This window comes from Amia ocellicauda, chromosome 17 (genome assembly GCF_036373705.1).
Source record: "Amia ocellicauda isolate fAmiCal2 chromosome 17, fAmiCal2.hap1, whole genome shotgun sequence".
NCBI classification, from domain to species: Eukaryota; Metazoa; Chordata; class Actinopteri; order Amiiformes; family Amiidae; genus Amia; species Amia ocellicauda.
Window position 1 is genome coordinate 4,164,323 of NC_089866.1, and position 20,691 is coordinate 4,185,013.

At 41.9% G+C, this 20,691-nt stretch overlaps 3 protein-coding genes across 5 annotated transcripts in view; all 3 read left to right on the forward strand.

Moving 5' to 3' along the window:
• Positions 1–264: 264 nt before the first annotated feature.
• h3f3a (H3 histone, family 3A) lies at positions 265–3,618 on the forward strand. The gene is made up of 4 exons (XM_066689156.1): positions 265–371; positions 1,997–2,147; positions 2,371–2,524; positions 3,050–3,618. Exons 2-4 carry the CDS (start codon positions 2,020–2,022, stop codon positions 3,176–3,178), a joined length of 411 nt encoding a protein of 136 aa, XP_066545253.1. The 5' UTR covers positions 265–371; positions 1,997–2,019; the 3' UTR covers positions 3,179–3,618.
• Positions 3,619–8,465: 4,847 nt separating this feature from the next.
• LOC136712527 (cytochrome P450 3A27) lies at positions 8,466–16,168 on the forward strand. Of its 3 annotated transcripts, none has more exons than XM_066689159.1 (13): positions 8,469–8,632; positions 9,543–9,636; positions 10,408–10,460; positions 10,770–10,869; positions 11,164–11,277; positions 11,462–11,541; positions 11,906–12,054; positions 12,419–12,546; positions 13,461–13,536; positions 14,005–14,165; positions 14,435–14,661; positions 14,780–14,942; positions 15,330–16,168. In XM_066689159.1, exons 1-13 carry the CDS (start codon positions 8,559–8,561, stop codon positions 15,411–15,413), a joined length of 1,503 nt encoding a protein of 500 aa, XP_066545256.1. In that variant the 5' UTR covers positions 8,469–8,558; the 3' UTR covers positions 15,414–16,168. The 3 variants fall into 3 exon arrangements, with proteins under 3 accessions (XP_066545258.1, XP_066545256.1, XP_066545257.1); XM_066689160.1 differs by lacking the exon at positions 8,469–8,632 and adding an exon at positions 8,660–9,056; XM_066689161.1 differs by lacking the exons at positions 11,462–11,541; positions 11,906–12,054; positions 12,419–12,546 and having other exon boundaries at positions 8,466–8,632.
• Positions 16,169–19,272: 3,104 nt separating this feature from the next.
• The window catches only part of chlsn (cholesin), an 83,993-nt gene continuing 82,574 nt past the window's right edge, over positions 19,273–20,691 (forward strand). The window contains exons 1-3 of the mRNA XM_066689242.1: positions 19,273–19,330; positions 19,840–19,977; positions 20,330–20,494. Of these exons, the coding sequence (XP_066545339.1) occupies positions 19,849–19,977; positions 20,330–20,494 (294 nt within the window). The 5' untranslated portion in view covers positions 19,273–19,330; positions 19,840–19,848. The remainder of the gene's footprint in view (positions 19,331–19,839; positions 19,978–20,329; positions 20,495–20,691) is intronic.

A 20,691-nucleotide genomic window follows, 5' to 3' on the forward strand; every position in this document is an offset into this window, starting at 1 on the left:
TTACAATGTGTTAGTCTGTGGGAAGTACGAAGCGGTTCTGTTTGGGTTTTGTTTTGATTTTCGTGCAAAAAAAAAAAAAAAAAAATCACAAGGGGTTAACGTCTACTCCATTGCGTACTACACCGCTACACCAACCATAACATCGCCACCGGAGCGGCGACGATGACGGGGCGGGGATTTCCCTTTCATTCAACATTATGATATCCGTCTCTCCGCCAATGCGAAAGCAAAAGCAACGGCAGTGGGCGTCACAGGTGCAGTGACGTCACAAGCGCTATAAAGAGTAGCCCGGCCTCCTCAGCTGCTACACAGTCTAGTGTTGCAGTCGGCAGCGGAGGAGCGCGGAGTTGTTTCTTTTGCGGAACGTTCGAGTAAGTGTTTTGTATCTATTTTTTCTCCAGCGTGTTTTAACACTTTGCCGGGTTTTAATATCACGAATTATATCCGAAACGATCGTAGAACAGGTCGGAAGTAGTTTAATTTGGGGGCGGGGGGGTTGTGTGTTTCTCTAGTGGAAGGACAGTTTTCCTGTCTCCGCACTAGAGCGAACTGCGCTGAAAATAGAAACTGCGCCGAATAGAGGGAGCGCTTTTGTTTCGTGTTGGTTTTTAATACGTACCGAAAAAAAAACCCATTGAAAACGGATATTTCTACGATTTTGAAATCCACATGGACACCAGAATCGGTGGTGTGGCGGTGCTGGGGGTGGGCTGGCGCGGAGGGCGCTTGGACATCTCCTGCCAGCTTCCTTGGGACCCGACTAGAGCAGAGCCAGACAAAGCATTTGCGGGTGATTTTGTGCGGTTGAGGACGCCATGTTATAAACATCTAGCAGGAAGATCGAGCCGAAACGTGTCTCTTGTAGGTCGTGTAATGGTGGAAAGAGCAAATGTATGCGGGGAGGCTGTGTGTGTGTTTTGGGGGGGATTTTTCGGAGTCTCCCTCGCATTTAAAAGGTGTGTGGTCATCAGTGAAGGAAGTAATGCATCTTTTTGAGCCTTTTCCGCTGTTTAAAGGAGATTGTAGCTATATATATGACGATGTTTTATTTATTTATTTTTAACTCGGATCGGGTATTTTTCAAACAAATCTCCCGCCTTAACATCCGTTCTAATTGATCTGACTTAAAATAAAAATGAGGTTTACAAGCTAATTTTAAAGGGTATTTTGGATTTTGATTAGAACTTGGCACGAACTGTTAATTTGCCAGTTTTATGTAATTAAACTAATCGTAGCTTATTTATATTGGCACTTTTAACTAATTGTATTTTCTCGTATAGACTTTAGGAAAATGCTTTAATTCGATTTTAATGACATTTACTTAGGATTTGTTAATTTTTTGGGGTGAAACTGTAACTGCTCATAAGGTCACAAATCACTCGGTTACACCCACACTGTGTCGAATTCCTCGAAATAAGACGTTTTGACGTATTTAAGGTTAAATAATAAAATGTCTTTTAGTTGTCGTTTCTGGAGGTTTGGTCGTGGTCAGGACAGCCGCTGCGCTCGCCGTGACTTCCTTTGCTGTGGGCATCCGCAGCCTGCCCAGCTCTCCTACAGAAACGAATATGGCTGCAAACGCTGTAGATTTTGTTGTTTTGGATCATTTGCGAAGCCGCCATTTTGTGCTCATGTCTAGTATGTGTGTATTTTCGCCCCCTTGCAAAGCTTGTCCTGCTGCTCCAGCTCGCGTCATCGCGTCCCTCCGGAGTCCTGCGCAGGCGCGGCCGTGCGCTCTCGCCTGTCAGTCATGTCGTGGGCGTGGCTTGGGCATCGTCATCGCGTCCCTCTGGAGTCCAGCGTTGTCGAGATTGGTCCCCTCGCCTGTCAGTCAGTGCGTGGGCGGGGCTGGGTGACCCAATCGGGTGCGCTCTGTGACGCTGGTGTTGCGGGGCTGGCGCTGTTCAGACAATAGATACAACGTTGCTGCTTTGCAGTCAGGTTTATGGTTTTACACACCGTTTAAAATCCCCACTTCTTCTCCCCTCTTCTCTAGTTTCTAGAAAGCCTTGAGTCGCAATGGCACGTACCAAGCAGACTGCCCGTAAATCCACCGGTGGAAAGGCCCCCAGGAAGCAGCTGGCCACCAAAGCTGCCCGGAAAAGCGCGCCCTCTACTGGTGGTGTGAAGAAACCTCACAGATACAGGTGAGCTGCTTCAGCATTGTAACACCTCGAAGCCTAAGGATTAGATCTGCTCTCTTGCCACGCTTTTGAATTTGAATGTTGGCTGAAAATGTACTTTTAGGTCTATTCCATGTGTTGGTATTTTTGGGGAGGGAATTTCCTCAGTTATAATTAGATCAAATGAACCTACGTTTCTCTAGGATTCTTGCAGCTGTGTGACCGAACTGTTGCTCTTCTCCTTCAGGCCCGGAACTGTCGCTCTGAGAGAGATCCGTCGGTACCAGAAGTCCACTGAGTTGCTGATCCGCAAGCTTCCCTTCCAGCGCCTGGTGAGAGAGATTGCGCAGGACTTCAAGACTGACCTCAGGTTCCAGAGTGCAGCCATTGGGGCTCTTCAGGTAAATTAGACTTTGATTGCATGTTGCCTCCTCAGTAGATGCAATAGACAATAATGCAGCATGGGGTCAGGAGGAATGATTTGACTAGTTACATTATTCTAATTCCATCTGGTCTCTTTAATTGAAGTCCCAAAGCCCCCTAATACAGAGTAGTAGTTTCACACTGATAAATGTGACAACCGGAGCATCTAAATAGTTTGGATTTCATAGTGACTTGTGGGTGCCATCTTTGCAAAGTGGGGGAATTCTTCCTATATGACATCCATTGGCAAAGGCCAGTCCAGCATGTCCTAGATTTCCATGTGAACTTGTTTTCTAGCTTTTCAATACTAGGTGTAAGCTTTTATAAAGTAATGCACTGACCGTGAGAACATGTGGACCAAGATTCACATTTGATACCCATTTACATGAGAACTTATCACCTCTTTGACATAAACTGCAGACTTGGAATGCACTGCTCACAGTATTTACAAAGGTGACCTGGTGTGTGTACATGTATATAACTTGCTTATTTTTAACTTACAGGAGGCCAGCGAGGCTTACTTGGTCGGTCTGTTTGAGGACACCAATCTGTGCGCCATCCATGCAAAGAGAGTCACCATCATGCCCAAGGACATCCAGCTGGCTCGGCGAATCCGGGGCGAGCGTGCTTAAGCAGCAGCTTTCGAACTTTTATCATCTTTTTGGGGAAAAATCCATTTTTGAAATCTTTTATTGAACTGCAAATGCCTTCATGTGGAGGTTCAAGTTTATTTTGTATTTTTGTTAGTATTGATAGAAAACTAAAAGGAAAAAAAAAAAATCATAAAAAAAAAAAAAAAGGCTAGTGGTTTACAGTGCAAAAGTAGCAAGCGTTTTGTAAAACATTCCTTCAAACTCCCACTCAGGTTTTTAAAATAAATAAACAAAACAAAAAAAAAAATCAATTTGTATCAGAAATTGTTATACCTCTGGCTCATTGTGCTGTAGATTATGTAGTTTGCATGCTTCAAATGGGATAAATTATTAGTAGACTTGTAATCTTTTTCTTTACTTTACTTTTCTTTTTTTGCATTGTGATTATTGGGTTGTAAATAAACTTTCCACTACCTCAACTTACTGGTCTTATTTCCAAAGCGATGTTGTCTTGCCTATATTGAGCATTAAGTCCCAATTCTGAATTATATCCCCTACATAATGAACGGCCTACAGTTTCAATAAAATCCCCAAATCACAACTTGTCAATACATCAACCACTTGACACTTGCCAAAAGTCACACCCTCTGTTATAACCGACATTTCAAAATGAATGTTCAGGGTGTAACCACACTTCTTTCAACACCTCCCTCTCTTCTCACTAATTATTATATCACCTTTTACATATTGAAGTCCATCTTAACAAGTGTGGCCCATTCCTCAAGCAGGGTTTATTTTAAAAGTCTAATAACACGACCTTTATTAACGGCGCGTATTTTTCCGCCAGTGTTCTGTAATATTGTTTCTATTTTATGACGGGTTGGAGTAGTCCTTTATGACGTAAAGCAAGGATTAGTATTTTACATGTACTGAATCAAGCCATTCCTTGCTGGTTTCCTAAATGTGTAAAATAGTTTTATTTGATAAAGTATTTTACATTTCAAAGATAAAAACATTCAAACTAATTTTTCCAAAATGTGTAAGCAGTGTTTTGAGTTCAGTCAATGACTCCTGTGCTGAAGTACTCTCAGCTGCTGGGGGGGGTATTTCGGCGCGGAGAGCTTTGCGACAGTTATGAGCGACAAATGGTATTCAATTTTGAGTCGTTTAGTGTTAACGGGTGTTTCTCGACCCTCTTTCTATATATTTACTATACATTTTTTTACGCAATATAAAATTGATTCCGATATAAGTACGAAACGAAGCCTCCTCCATCCGGGAGTTTTGCCCCAGCAGTATTTCCGGGTTTCACTTTGCATTCGTCCAATCACAGCCCTGAACGCCGGATCCCCTGCTGTGCGTTTGTAAGTTTCAGCGTCATTGCGATTGTTCACATTTAAGTTACTGCTATTTTTAATGGAATTTAAACTTCACTGTATAAATGTAACTTTCCACAACTATGTTAATCAATGTCACCGTCTGTCTCTCCTACAACACTGCTGTCTTGCCGCGGTTTGTGTAGAACATGTGCAACGTTTGGAGCTGCTTTCTGTTCATGCGCTACCATCTCCCTGAAATCCCTCAAGCAAATGTCTATAAACTGTAACATCTTTATGTTATTCTTCTTGTTTCTAAGTAGACACATTTGTCCCCTGAGGAAAACACACGTGAGACACCCCCCCTACCTGTATCTGACCCTTGTGAGCAAAATCAGAGATCCCCAAATGTGAACTGAAATGCCAGGATGCTTCTGGAAACGCACTGCTAGCATTTTGCATCTTTGAGCTTGCTTATCACCTTTATTAAATATAGTGCTCCCTCCAACCATCAGCATACTTTTATATTATCCCCACCCTTAGGAGTAATGGCTAAGACCAGGACAAGCTGTTATTTAGATGCTCTGGTTTATATGAACCCATTGCTCTAGGCACCTCTAAGTAGACCTCTGTTGTGTAATCCAGAAATGATAAAGGTAGAGGTGGATAAAGGCTAGATCTCTTATTCTCTGAAGGCTACATAATTAGCCAGAGAAGATAGGTTGCACGTGAAACAATTAATGTACTTACAACATAAACACTTTTACATTTATTAACAGGCTGAGAAAACACACGGTGACAATACTCCGGTCACAAAAAGGCATGCTGTCCGATACATTACCGAGTGCGAATGCTGGAAATGTTACAATGTCATGATCATGTTGAATTATTTATTGTCACAAAGAGTAGAATAGCACCTGTAACCATTTTCAGAGAATTACAATCTCCATTTATTTAAATTACTAGATCTAGACTCTATGGGCAACTGAGTTAGGATTTCATATTAACACCACTAATGTTTTTTTTTACTGCTCTTTTTAACATATTTCATTCAGTTTAATTAAGAAATCATATAGCTGTTTTTTGAAACAGTTGTGTGTGTCTGTCCTCCATTAAACTGGAGGACAGCTCATGAATTAGGAGCAGCTGGGCCTTTCAAGCACATCACAACATTGTTAAGAGTTGCGTCTGATACGGGATCAATTCACTTCAATAGTCAGAAGAATGTGCAATGATCCACACCGATGGAGGGCTGAAAGGAAAAAATAACAGAAATATAAAGTCAGTCCATTGAAAGTCAAGAATCTTCTTTGGGATGGACGTCGGGCTCATTCCTTTCAGATTCTGGCAACAGTGCAGGCAAGTGTTCGTACAGTTTTCTATCCAGCTGGGCATCGATGTCGCTTTCTTTCCTAAAAATGCACCAAAGCAAGAAGGTTATGCATATGGCGCTGATGGGCAGGACCTTCCACCAGGGTCGCTGGTATTCACTCCCGAAGGAGCGGTCCACGGTCCACGTCTTGTGGCTGGCTTTGCTGGTGGAAAACGGGATGGGCTTGCCCTTGTCATCGTCGCCAGCCGCCTGCGATGGACCGCCTCTGCCCGCCTTCGAGCACAGCTTTTGAGGGGCGTCACACCTCCTGAGAAATAAACGCAGAACCGGTCAATGCCCCCTCCCGCATGTACCGCACACTGACCTACAACACTCCCCACGGCGCATGCGTAGTGAGAAGGCACCGCTACGACGGACGCGTTCGTGGAGCGCAAATTCCCGCAGGTCTGCGCGGCTCCGCCAATGGGAGGGCTGGGATTGTGCAGATGCGCGCATACCTCCGGAAATCCGCGCCACTGCACGACCGCGACTGATGCACTTCGGCACGCCTTGAATCAAGGTCAAGGTTGCACGCAATAAAATCGCACGTTTACACACAGCGTGACAGTACCGTAGCGTCCGATGTGCGCAATGTGTTCTTGCTTTACAATCACTGTACTGTCTAAGCTGCATTACTGTCAAGTTAACGACGCCGCTCGTTGTGAGTGCAGCACTCCCTAACTAGGCTGATATTTGAACTACACACACCCTAGTGTACAGATTGAAACGCATGAACACTCACCTTAGACACGCATTTCCCTGGAGCAAAACCCCACGGTACAGACAGTTTTGTCTTAAAACACAAAGCGTGTGTCGCTGCAGGTAACACAACATGTCTGGTGCAGCTGCCTCTGTGGTCCGCAGGGGGACACAGTGACGTGCGCTTTCGTTCCGGTCAAATATGAGGAATTAGGCAGCGACTGCAAAAAGTATGCTACGGGTGTAAGTGTGATTATAGCTAATTATTATGATTATTATTAGTTCTTGGCAGACGCCCTTACAACATAAGTGCAATACAAAGTGCAAGATTACAGTTAAGTATAAGGCATCAAACATTACAAATTTACATTATACACAGCAATTCAAAATATAATACATTTTACAACTTCCAATTTACAGAGGCAAGTACAGTAAGTGACTTCCTACATCCTGGACAGTAAAAGCTAAGTGCTGTCAAGATGTAGGGCCACAGTCAAGGGCTACAGGAAATGGAGCAAGGAGGAAAACAATAATACAATATTAGTAACGCAATACGCATTCTCTTCCCTTGTGTGTGTGTGGAGCAGATGGAGAGGAGGACCAGTGGGGTTTTTTTTGAGGGAGAGGCAGGACGTATGAGGAGCATCAGGGCACCCAGTGGGTTCCCTGGGGGAGGCTGTGCGAGAGGCCGGTCTATTGCTGGCAAGGAAGGGGATTCTGGGGAAGAGGCGGGCCCCATAGTGGGAGCGCCAGGGGAGGCTGCAGCAGAAGCACTGGCCGTGTTAGAGACAGGAGGCAGGCTGTGGGACAATCGAGGCACATTGTGGGAGGAGCTGGAGAGCCAGGGCCTACTGTCGGAGCGGCAGAGGAGCGTCGCATAGCACCCATGCCTCTCCTCAGGGGGCTGAAAGGAGAAGGGATTGCATGGTGCTCCAAGGGAGGGTCAGAGGGGTGGTAATAAGCAGGATACAGCTCCTCTTTAGAGATGTGTCTGGTCTCTAGAGCACGGGTCAGACTCCAGTCCTGGGGGGCTGCAGTGTCTGCTAGTTTCTGTTCCAACAGATCTCAATTACTTAATGTCATGATTTACTCAGGTAGGCTCATCTAAAACGTTCATATATTGTTTTAATAGCCGATATCTTACTTACAGATTACTCAAAACACTGAACCTACAGAACATTTCAGAGTATGGAGAGAAGTGTTCCATTCATCCAGTTAATTAGACCAATTAAGGAGCCAAGAGCTGGGCTGGAACGAAACGCAGCTGAAACTGCTTCCCCCCAGGACTGGAGTCTGACACCCCTGCTTTAGATGAACAGGACAGGTACAATATAGCTTTCGTCACATAAGGGAATATAAGTTTAACCTTTCAACAAAATGTATACATGACGTATAGTTGACGTAATGTAGCATGTCATTTTTAAAAATATTTAAATTGTCTTATTGTTGAATTGTTAATGGTGTACAGCAGCTACAGGGGGATATTTACATTTAATTGAAAGGAGAGATACACGAGTAAGCTTACCGTTAAATTATAGTAATAATTATAAACAGGCAATGTATTCATAAGAATGCTGTGTTGACACCCAATGTCATCGCGGAGACAGCGCCCTCACCTGGTGTTATAAGAAAACAACAGCTCAGCAGGTACTGGTATATAAATCTGCTCCTTATAGATCTGCAAATAGGGGGTGGGATTGACTTCTGTATTTAAGCCCCGAAGTGATTTGATCTAGTGAAATACGGATGTTGGTTTAGGGGTGAGCGCTGAGGAGTTACCAACACATGCATGTGTTCAGTGTTTGTTGAGGGACATGTCCATCACTGCGCCCCTCTTATCTCCACCCTTCACCTACATTATAGCGCACTGTCATGAACATACCAGAAGGACACCCATAACGACGTCTGCTGCAATACCTCATATTCACCACAGTGCTCTCGGTTTACACCCATTGCGCCTCTGGCCGGCGGTAACTATCATCACACCGGCAGTTGCGAGAGAGGAGCTACAGAAGAAAACACTCGAGCCAAGATGTGCGGTTTCGCGGCGTGTCTGTCGGCGGAGACCTGGACTCTGCTGGCGGTTGTGTGTGCGCTTGTCCTGGCGTGAGTACCGGCTCTCCCTCGGACACACAGTCGCTCTCAGGCGGCCTCGTTACTCTGTTTCCAGGCGGACGACACACCCGTGCAGCTGCGTGTGCGCAGACAGGGCTGATACACAATAGCGCGCTGCCAACCTGCAGCAGAGACACAGCAGATGATCCACACGAATACATATACATACATATTACGTGTGTCTGATTGCTTTCATCTGCATTTGTACTTTATAAGTCGTCTTGTGTGAAGCTGAGCTGCACAAACTGCGCAGCATGACGAGAAGAGACCTAATAACTTATTATAAATTACATACGCAGTTATTACACACACACACACACACATATATATACTGTATTAAAAAAGTTTAATTTCGTTATATAAAACAATGGACTCTGGACTACGACTCAAGCTGTTTTCGTGCAGACTTTGGAATGTATGTTAACGAAGTGTTGGGTATGGTTTATATTACTTATCTGTGAAGTTATCCAAATATATGTAATATAATATTTGAAATATGATACAGTGTGCAGTGTTTCTCATTTTCTGTTTAACTTGCTGCTGCTGGGAAGAAGAATTAGAAGCAGAAGTGAGTACATGTGATGTCCTGACCCACAGATTTATAGCATGTTCTTCTCATGTGTGTCAGACATGACCACCACAGACGCAGCTAACCGGTTTTTCAAGCTTGGCAGCCATGAAGTCTCACCCTGATCTTAAATGTCCCGTGTTGTGTTGTAGGGGTGGAAAGCAGCCACTTCCTCTTCATTACCAAACAAAAACTAACCCCAAAAAAATAAACATAACTCTTACAATATTATTTTTACGGACAGTTTAATGAAAATAATTTGAGGACGTATAGTTTGTATAATATTCTATGGTTGGCAAAAGTTTGCAAGTTGTGTTGTCTTTGTTGTTATAGGTATGGCATCTGGCCTCATGGCTTCTTTAACAAGTTTGGCATCCCTGGGCCCAGACCCCTGCCCTTTCTTGGATCATTTTTTGAATATAGGAAGGTGAGCTGCATGTTTTGTGTCCTATAAACAGAATGAAATGAAAGAATGAAGCCCGTGGAAAATATATTGCATTGTCAAAGATGTCTATTGATGCCTACATGCGTTTGTTTGTGGTGTGATAGTGTTGTGGAGGGGTTTAGAAAATACTCAGGATACACGGCTGTAGTAACAACGAGTAGTAACAAGTTTATCACAAAAACAAATACAGATTAACCTTGAGCTCTCCTCTCACATGAAGTGAAGAAAAAAAACTGAGGATGTGAGGTAGAGATGCCTTTTTATGTCTTCAGAAAGGCGATAGGCTGCAGTCTTGCCTATCAGGAGTGATTACATCTAATTAAAATACAGTTGTACAAATAGATTTAAGACGTGCATACTAATTCACACAGATCCGAGTTCGTTACTGTTGTCTTTGTGTTTGATGTGTTGATTGGTGCTGGTCTGTGTTCTTCAAAGACATTGTTTTGAGTCCTCAAGCAAACACCCGTGCCCCAAACACATGACTGTTTTAGCTTATTGAATAACCTAAAGGCAATCGTTGTATACAGTGCCAATCAACTAATTATTAAAGTAGCCCCCAGAAAGTTGAGAAGTCATTCAATCAAGGCTATTGTCGTGCACAAACTGGGTTAACTTGCATCCATTATCCACTGATGAATAATTAGTTACAAAGTTGTGCCCCAGTTGTACTTCAGCCGTGATACTCATCTCAGAACAATGAAACTGAAACAGTTTTTGTTTACTTGAATAAGTTCCTCTTTCGTCCCATAGGGTTTACATAAGTTTGACCTGGAGTGCTTCCAAAAATATGGAAAAATCTGGGGGTGAGTTTTCTATGTTTGTGGGATATTGCTCCTGCTGAATAAAATCATGTCCTTCTCTGATTTGGGACATTCTGATTTGTTTGCTTGTTTATTCAGGGCTGACAAACGATCAGGCCAGGTTCCTGCCTTCCAGCGCCCAGTGTGTGGAAGAGGGGAATACTTAGTTTGGAAGAATAAACACATTGGAAATAAAAATGAACACAATATGATATTGAGCAAGTTAAACAAGCAGTGCAACCCCAACATGTGGATTTAAAGTTGTATAGGATGTTGTAAATACATGTTATTTGTATGTTTTACCTCCTCTAGGATTTTTGAGGGCAGGAAACCATTATTGTTCACCATGGACACTTCAATGATCAAGAGCATTATGGTGAAGGAGTGCTATTCCCTTTTCACAAACCGCAGGGTATGTCTTATCTGATCACTGTTGGGAACTTACATTACTGTTCTCTTTAATAGATTAGCATTGGTGGCTCTGTCTGTGTTGACTGCTGTGCAGTGTGTTTAGGTGGTGTGCTTGTTTGTTGATTTTACCGTGGAAGATTTAGAGAACTTTTCTTGATGAATAAAAGCGACCACTGTTCTAGGGGTTGACAGTAAACTGATGTATAGGGATACATTATCTTTTCTATAGTACTCCCCTCTCAATCTGTGTTTTGGTATTACATGTTTTCACGAGTACATCCCTGCTGGTTTTCAGGATATGAAGCTGATGGGCCCTATGTATGATTCCCTGACCGTAGTCAAGGATGAGAAATGGAAACGGATCCGAAGCGTGATCTCTCCCTCCTTCACCAGTGGACGACTGAAAGATGTGAGTGCTGGAGTCAGTTGAGTTGAGACAGTGAAAATATTTGTTTATGTTAATGTTAAAAAAGAAATTGTATTTATTAATAAATGAACGTCATCACATCAGCCACGCTGGTGTTACTGTATACAAATCAAATAGGCATGTTTTGCAGATGTCCATGTTTAGGCAGAATGTGCTTCTTTTGCAGGTATTTCCAATTGTAAAACAATATGCTGATACTTTGGTAACAAATTTACAAAACAAAGACCAGACTGTACAAATAAAAGAGTAAGTTAATTTAATATTTCATCAAATTATGTAAAGTTGGGTGAGTTGGGTGGGAGGGGAGAACACAACATTTTTTATTCTTCTTCTAATTGCTATTTGGATAACTAAAATGTGTCTTTATTAGGACAGATAACAGAAAGTACACAAAAAACACTGCCTTACAAGCTGTAAAACTGCAAGGGGCTCTATCTCCCTGATTAATCAACTTGTATTTTGAATTAAATAGATGGGAGTACATTACTTTGTGCACTCAGACCTTTGGCTTGTACATAAACATACATGTACAGTGTGTATATATACCACAAACATTCAACCAAAGTCCAAGACTATAAAAAGTTAATTCAAAGTCCTTTTCTTTTGCCAGTTTCATTGGTCCATACAGTATGGATGTTGTTACCAGCACTTCCTTCAGTGTCAACGTGGACTCTCTCAACAACCCCAATGACCCCTTTCTGATCAACATCAAGAAAATGCTGAAATTTAGCCTCTTTAACCCTTTGATATTTATCATCAGTAAGGTTTTTGTTTTGAATTGTATTCTTAATGTTTTGCTGGTGCACTAGGTGTGTGTGCTGTATTTGATTGGGAATCAAACCTGCTCTGTCACTTTATTCTTTACTGAACACTGTATTCAGTTGAAAGATTGTTTTCAGTAGGAAATATTTTAGATCTGAAACCACATTCAGGTCGGTTGCCAGTGTGAGGAGATGCTGCTGCCCTTCCTGGGCTTTGTACAGATTAATCCCCAGTATTGTTTTAAACAAGAGAGAAATCTATTTTAAACAGTGCTCGGTATCTTTGTAAGGCTAGCCATGGTTGTAATATGGTAGAGGATTAAAGGGTTTTATAAGTAAGAGCCTGTATATCTCATCTGTAGCTCTGTTTCCATTCACCGTTCCACTGATGGAAAAGATGAACTTCACCCTTTTTCCTGAAGTGATGTCTACCTTCTTCTATGAGTCCCTTCAGAAGATAAAGTCAGAACGGCAGAAAACCAGTCATAGGGTAAATTCAGAAAATAACTATTTAAGTGTATAATTGTAAATATTATAATAAATATGCCCTGCTGCGCAAAGATCATACCACAGGTAACCGATCAGGTGAGCTCACATGACTGCCTGTATCTCCTGTACCAATACCAGTACACATATGCATAATGTCTTGTTGAAAACAGTTATCTGGTGTGTGAGGTCTGTGGATATTATTTTCCTTTTAATTGGATAGTGATGGTTAAAACTGTTTGGTTTTCACCTTTTGGATGAAACTAAGAAACTGTTTGCTGCTTTTGCAGAATCATATTTTTATTGCTTACTACAGATTTTATCCTCTCTTACTGTGACTGCTTAACTTGGGCCAAATGTTATCTTCCGTGCAGAGATTTTGAGTCAATGAAACCTGTAAACATACAAATGGCAGCCATTTAGAAATTGTGCATCTGCTTGGTTTCACTTATATTTCACTGACCCAATACAGTGTGTCTGTTTACCAACTGCACATGAGATGGTGTCACTGTCACACACAAACCACACTCCTTTATCGCACCAGTATCACAGTAACAACAAGCCCAAGAAAACACACAATGCCAGACAACTTGTCACCCAGAAAGGACAGTGATTGCGTTGTCAACATGACCATAAGAATGCCTCAACACCTAAAATCAGAGCATTTCATCCTGCGTATTATTGTGCCCATCTCTCATGCAATTGACAGTCTAAAATAAATCGATTTATTTCACATGTAGCTCCTGCTGTTTTTTATTTTCCTTACCTTCAAAGCTTCCTCAAACCTGATAGTAACTGTTCAATAAACTGGTTAATCTGACCCTTTAGTTTTTAGTTTGCATTGCGTAGGCCCCTTTCTCTAGCACTGTGTGATCAGGAGACAGCTACTGACAGACGTCTCTGTGTGCTTTTCCTCAGAGTCGAGTGGATTTTCTGCAGCTGATGATTGATTCTCAAATAACTGATGAAAAAGCAGAGGAGGAATCAGCCAAAGGTATTCGCAATATAGGATACACCCTTTTATCTTAATGTGAAAATTGACTTATTTTATACTTTCTGCATGATTGGTGGATGTTACAGCTTGGCATTCTGTCTAGGCTCTCTTTCTCTTTCGTTATTCATAATCTGGTATCTGACCGCAACATCCAAATGAATCTCTGACATCTGTCTTTTGTGTGTACGCGATTACAGTAATCGGCTGTAGTCCATAATTACAGACTACAGTGAGACTGCAGAAAAGGATGTATGTCCAAGCAAGTATTGTCTCTACAAGGCAATGTTATAAAATATGTAACGCATATGGATGGTCAACTGGAAGCACAACTATAAATGTCTCAGTGTAAAATGTTGTTGTGTTTACATTGTAGCGTACCTATTCAAGCTAAAACATTTCCTAAGAAGTCTTCTCTAAAGCTGAATAATAGGACACCACTCATTTTCAGGTTTTTGCTGTATTTTACAGGTCTGACAGACCATGAGATCCTCTCTCAGTCCATGATTTTCATTTTTGCTGGCTATGAGACGACCAGCACCTCCCTTTCGTTCCTTGCATATAATCTGGCAACCAATCCAGACTGTATGAAGAAACTGCAGGCGGAGATTGATGAAACCTTTCCAGACAAGGTGGAAGAACATTAATGTCTTGACTAGCTACAAGAAAATATTAAATTGCTGACACAATGAACCACAATAGCAGCAGTTCTGCAAATTTTATATCTAACACCAGTTATGAGGACATGAGAGTAGATCACCAGTGCATAGGAACACAAGAAAGGGTAGATCACCAGCGCAGCATAGTCCCTATTTCTGTTTTTGCAAATAACGTGAATCTAGTCGTAAAAACATATCCATCACCTTCATAATATAAAAATGACATGTTGTTGCTTTTCCAGGCCTGTGTGACATATGAGGCACTGATGCAGATGGAGTACCTGGACATGGTCATCAGCGAGTCTCTCCGTCTCTACCCCGCTGCCCCGCGCCTGGAGAGAGCCTGCAAGCAGACTGTGGAGATCAACGGGGTGACGATCCCCAAGGGAGTCCTTGTCATCATCCCCGTCTACGCTCTGCATCGCGACCCACAGCACTGGTCAGACCCTGAGCTTTTCAACCCTGAAAGGTGGAGTTGATGCACCAGCTACTTTTCCAGTTTTAGTGAGAACTTGTAAGGCAGTTTACATGTAATGATCAGTCCTTTAATATATATATTATTTTCTCTTTATATTCCATTTCTAAAGGTTTAGCAAAGCTAACAAGGAAAGTATGGATCCCTATGCGTACATGCCATTTGGAGTTGGACCTCGCAATTGTGTTGGCATGAGGTTTGCCCTCATGGTCATGAAAATGGGAATTGTGCAGCTGCTTCAGAGCTACAGCTTGGAGACCTGCAAGGAGACTCAGGTGGGTCAGCAAAAGATCATTCAGTCTCTAACTCAATCTGATCAGTCGTCAGTTTCCCCACTGAGCCATTTACTTATTGCACAGCTTCAGGGAGTTAATGCTCGCTTGCCCCAATATTATTATACTATGTTTATTTTAATAGAATAAGAGATCAATCAACCTGTAATTGAAGTTGATTTATTTCATACATTTCTTTAATTAGTTTTATATCTTATTGAGACATTTGGAATTATATTGATTATTAAGTTATAATATTGATTTGATTTAGTATTTTTTACTATACAACTACATTGGCATAGGGGCATGAATTTGATCCAAACCATTAACATTTTTCTACAGCTTATTAAACACGTCCTCTGATGGGTCTGCTTGTGTTTGTTTTTCCAGATCCCTCTTGAAGTAAACATGCTATTTCAGCCAAAACCCATCACACTGAGACTCGCCCCAAGAACTCCCACAAAAAGTCCCTAATAATTGGAAGACTGAAGTTTAATTGTTAAGAAAATCATAGCTGCATGTGTATCTTCTGTTAGTTTTTCTGATTAAATCAACCATTTTAGGAAGCATTCATCAGTTGGCTGCAGTTGATTTTATTAGTTATTTTGATCTGTAGTATAACAGAAGTGTAATTGAACTCTTCTTACCTTTCTGTTGTCACAACAAAATTAATTAAACAAATTGTTATGTACACTTTGCCTACATAATTAAAGGTAGCCTTATGTTTAATTAAAGGTGGCGTTATGCTTGGGGAGTCATCTACACTGATAGATTAGTCTGGGGATATGTTTTATAAATTGTAGAAGCAGCTTGCCTTTACACCACATTGGGCATGGGCCAAATTAAAACATTAATCTACTTGTCAATTAGAAATTACAATTCTACATAAACAGAACTTTAGTTGTATCTTTCCTTTTTCTCCCTTTCTTCTGGGGTTTGTTTCACTGTACTCATAAACATTATTTTGTACTTACATAATGTATACTAAAAGGCTGTGAAAGTAACTCAAAGTTCAACAGAACCTGAATAAAGGAAGAATACACAATCACACAATATCCTTCTGAAACACTGAAACAGGTCCAGGTGAATGACAAGTTTAGTCCTGCAAAATGTCATAGACATATAGAAACACGGAGCATGTCCTCCCTTTACCTTAAAAACCACTGAAATTATTCTATGGATACTTTGAAATATTTTGCCTATATAATAAACTTTATATATTACATTTATTCAGATGTGATTTTGTTTTTTGTAATTGGAAGGTATGTGTAACAGGGATAAGATGAAATTACGTTTAATGGAACACACAACAGATTAAGAGATAAATTAAGATTAAGAAATAATTTTCCTTGTAAAAAGCTGTTAAAATCAGCCTTAATATAATGTCATTTAGAGGGTTACATTTCTTGCATGCTGGCTGGTAAAACACTGGGATGAACCAACGGTACAAATTAGCGGGGGGGGGGGGGGTGATCATTTTGGGGATATTTGGTTGTATGTATACACTTTTCATAGAATGTTGAAGTGTTGTGTTGTAATGGTTGTGATAATGTGATTAGTGCTATAAGAGAACCCAAATGAGTGATGGGAATACGCCCCCCCAAAGAAATGCAAACACCCCTAAATTATACCACACCACTTCATCACTTGGAGCAGAAGAGGATAGAACACATTTTCATGCCCTGGCTAGTGTAACTCCTGAATAATTAATCTCACTCATCTAGATCACACTGTATGAGGGACAGTCTGTGTTTTAAGTGCCATCTAACTGGTCACAGGAGTAGCAACTCTCCACTGAAACATTATATGGGAGGGGGGACAGCTTATGAGAGGCAATCTCACAACATGAGACAGGATTAAAACTAGCTGGCCTGCATCGGGTGGGGGAAGGTGCAGGCGGTATCTCAATCCCCTCTGGTCACAATGTAGACCTTGAGAGTGAATACTCTTTCTACAAAGAAAATCTTCCCAAAGGTACAGAGGCAATATACCAAAGAATACAAAGAGTAGTGAGTAATGAGAGCCTGTTTTATGCCCCTGTGACTGTTTAAGGTTCGGCTGAATTAAAAGCTCTGATTGATAGTGGCTCAATGGCTTGTACTTTAAGTAAGTCTGCCGAGCGAACACTTTTGCAGCAAGGTGTTCTGAAGCAGATGTCAAATAGACCCACTCAGATTATCCTTGTAAACTGTGGAGGGAATCAAGCATGTCCCCAGTGTGAATATAGAGGTGTTCAATTGTAAAATGTTGGTACCAGTCTTAGTAGTACCTGGACAAAGTGATGACCTTATAGTTGGGACGAATGTTCTTAAACATGTACTACATCAGCTGATAAGAATTGAGGATTATTGCTCAGCTCTTCGGTGGTATAGTCCAGCACAAACTTAAACTCCAGCTCTTGGTTCTTCTCCTGCAGACACAAACAAGGTCTTGTTTTAGTCTCCCCAGTAGATAGGTGTTCGAAAGGCCGCTCAACCAGGGTGTTTTGATTGTCATGAGGTGATAACTGGATTGAATGTGTGGTTCGGAATCCTAAAGAGAAGCAATTAATCCCAATTAATAAACTCGTCTCCTTGAATGTTGTTTTGATTAATCTCAATTTTCATCATGTCTGATCTGCTTTGTTTGAAATGCTTTCCTAATTATATATTTATATTTAGGAAATATATATATATATATATATATATATATATATATATATATATATATACATATATATGATTTCTACTATACTTTGAATTAATGATTTGAAGTTGTGAACTGACAGCCTTTGGGATGCGGAACGTTCCATTTCCAAAGGTGTCTTGGGTCCAATCTTTTCATAGTCAGCAGCTGTGACATTTAGCACTGAGTAGAATATCAATTAAATAATTGGTTTGGGAGCCATCTGTGAGTTTCACAGTAATATCGTTTCATATCATCCCTCATCTGCTTTAGGGTTATAAATCTTTCCCATACCATCAAACTCTTCCCACAGCTCCACAGCAGTCACAGCTTGGCAAATTTACACCAGGCAATCTACAGTGTGCCTCTCACTGCAACTTTCTTTTCTTGTTGCTATAACTTTTGTGAAGACCGTAAGAGCAAAGCTGAAGGAAGTAATCTGATTTACTGCCAGTGGAGGGTGTCATGTTTCAGTATCTGTTAAGCACTTTCTAAAACTGCTTTTACATTTACATTATAAACGTCTCACTGGTAGAAAGTACCATGCACAGATTTTATTTTTTGGGACTCTGAAATGGGATGTATCAGTGTTCTGCAGACCAAGGATCCTCACCTTTCCCCAACCCCACACTTTTAAGGGAATCCCTTTCTCTCTGTCAAGTCCCTGCATTCCTGAGGTCAAGGGAACCAGGATCCATCAGGAGATTCAATGGGTTCTTGTTCAGCTCCTCAACCGACAGGATTGTATCTATTTTGTATCACCTTTTTACGTCCATTTCCATTTTCAGCGTTGGTATCTGCTCTGAAAGACACACTTCTGCAGTTGAACTACTACGTCTGCTGTTGTTCCTCCTCAGGCCTCGTCAAGCACCAGAACATTTACCGTTGGTGTGAAATCCGCCCTCTAACTTAATGACTTGAAAGCCATAACAGAAATCTATTATCATACAGATTTTATTAATTGGTAATTAATTAAGGCTTTTACAGACCCTATTCTGAAATTAAACCGGATATTCTGACATTTATTTTCAGATTATTAACTATAAATAAGAAAAGCTTCAGTTAAATACTACAGAATAAAATACAAACTAACTTGCAGTAACTTCAGGAAAATGTGATACCACCTAAAATAAAGAAAGTGAAGACTTTTTTTATGTTCCAACCAAGTTCTCAATTACTTAATTGAACCTTAATTGGAGTAACAATCTGTTTAGATTTGACTAAAATAGTTGGTTCCTTATACAACTCTATACTTAATTTAAAACCCATACTGTTTAAAATAATCAAAAGGCTCTGATTTAGGAAATGATTAGGTCAATACAGGTATTGAGAACTCAGTTATACCACACCACTTCATCACTTGGAGCAGAAGAGGACCAACAGGGAAGGGGTTCCTCCAGGACCAGGGTTGGTGGGAACAACTTTCTTAGTGGGTTACATTGAAATGGGGGTGCATCTCCTGCTCACGCACTCCTCCGGGCCGCTGAGCTGCGCTGCGCTCTCCGCCTTCCACTCCACAATCCCGGCAGTCCTTTCGCATCTTCCCCGCCGATATCTATGCTCCCCACACATGCGCTCTAGCACCGCCTCTTATTGTGATCGACACGAGGTCGGCCAATCAGAAGGAGGCAAGGCTAACCGCGGACGAATCAGAAGGAAGAGGCGGTGCTTGTAGACATGCTTTCTGCGACACGCGGGGAAGAGGAGGCTGTTTCCAGTGCGGCGGCGTGAGTAGAGCCGAGACAAACCCGGCATGGCGCCCTGTGTGCGGCCTCACCAGCGCACACTCACATACAGACTGTCATTGAAGTCGTTAATGCGTGTTGTTGTCTTGTTTGTGTTAAGAATAATAAAACCACAACAGTGCGAAAGTGGCAGTCACTTCAGTGTTTACTCACAGCTCCGGCGCCCCTGTGCTAGTGTCTCAGAAAGTGTTTTGAAAGCTTTACAGCAGTGATAACACGATGCAAATGAAATTAAGAGAAGCAAAACATGTCTTCCTGGTGTTATGGGCAATACTTGGGTGCTGAGGTCTACTCTGCAGTGAAATTCTTCTCTGTAACCCTGAATTCAGTCACACCAGGGGGGTGGGCATGAAGGCTGCTGGATCAGATCTGCTGGGTTGGTTTAAAAAGACTGGGGGGGGTGGGGGGTTGTATGATAACGCGTGTAACTTGTCATGGACGACCCCCCCTGCTTCAGTGTTTACAACATGTGTTTGTGTGATGGTCCACAGTCCGTCATCATGGCCAAGAGCAAGCGCTGCGAGGAGACCGGTCACAGCAAGAGCAAGAGGAGGAGGACACAAGACACAGAGGAGAGGCACGAAATAGAGGAAAGACCTGAAACAAAAACCAAAAACAGAAAGAAAATGGTGGGTATGAGTAAAGGTTTTGTGTGGCTTTTAAGAACAACCAGCATTAAGCACTGTCTATGTACTTGTGTTTTCATATATTGAAGATGAGAAAGTTTGTTTTGTGTGACTGCAGCTCCTGCTGTGCCCAAGTGAAACTGTGTCCTAACCCAGCCCTACCCCCAAAGTGACGCATGGAGAACAGTGTGTATCCTCATGAAATAGAAGTTATTGGATGTGCACAACAACACACTATATCACAATAATATGACCGGTGTAGGTTATGTCAGAAGAAATAAACCGCTTCTGCTAGTGGGTACCGACACTTGAAACGAACCTTAAAAACTCACGATGATGGCTCCATCTCCAACAGGGGCCCCAGGGGCCGGACAGTGTCACCGAGCCTGACAAGAAGGCTTCAGACACTGAGGTGGACGGTGGGAAGAGGAAGAAATCGAAAAAGCAGCGAGACGGGGGGGAGAGGGAGGATGTGGTGGTGGAGAAGAAGAAAAAGAAGAAGGAGAAGAAGAGCATGAAGGTATGTGAGATGAATTCCTGCTCTTGATGGGCTTGGCACTGTTGATTAAAGCTGTGCAGCCGGGGGGAGAGCAGGAGCGTCTTGTCAGCCGTTGTTCAGAATGAGGGCAAGGAGAAGGATGTCAGTAAGGATACTGATCGTGTCCATGGATGGTGCGGCAACGACAGACCTGGGACGTGTTTTTCGGCAGGTAATAA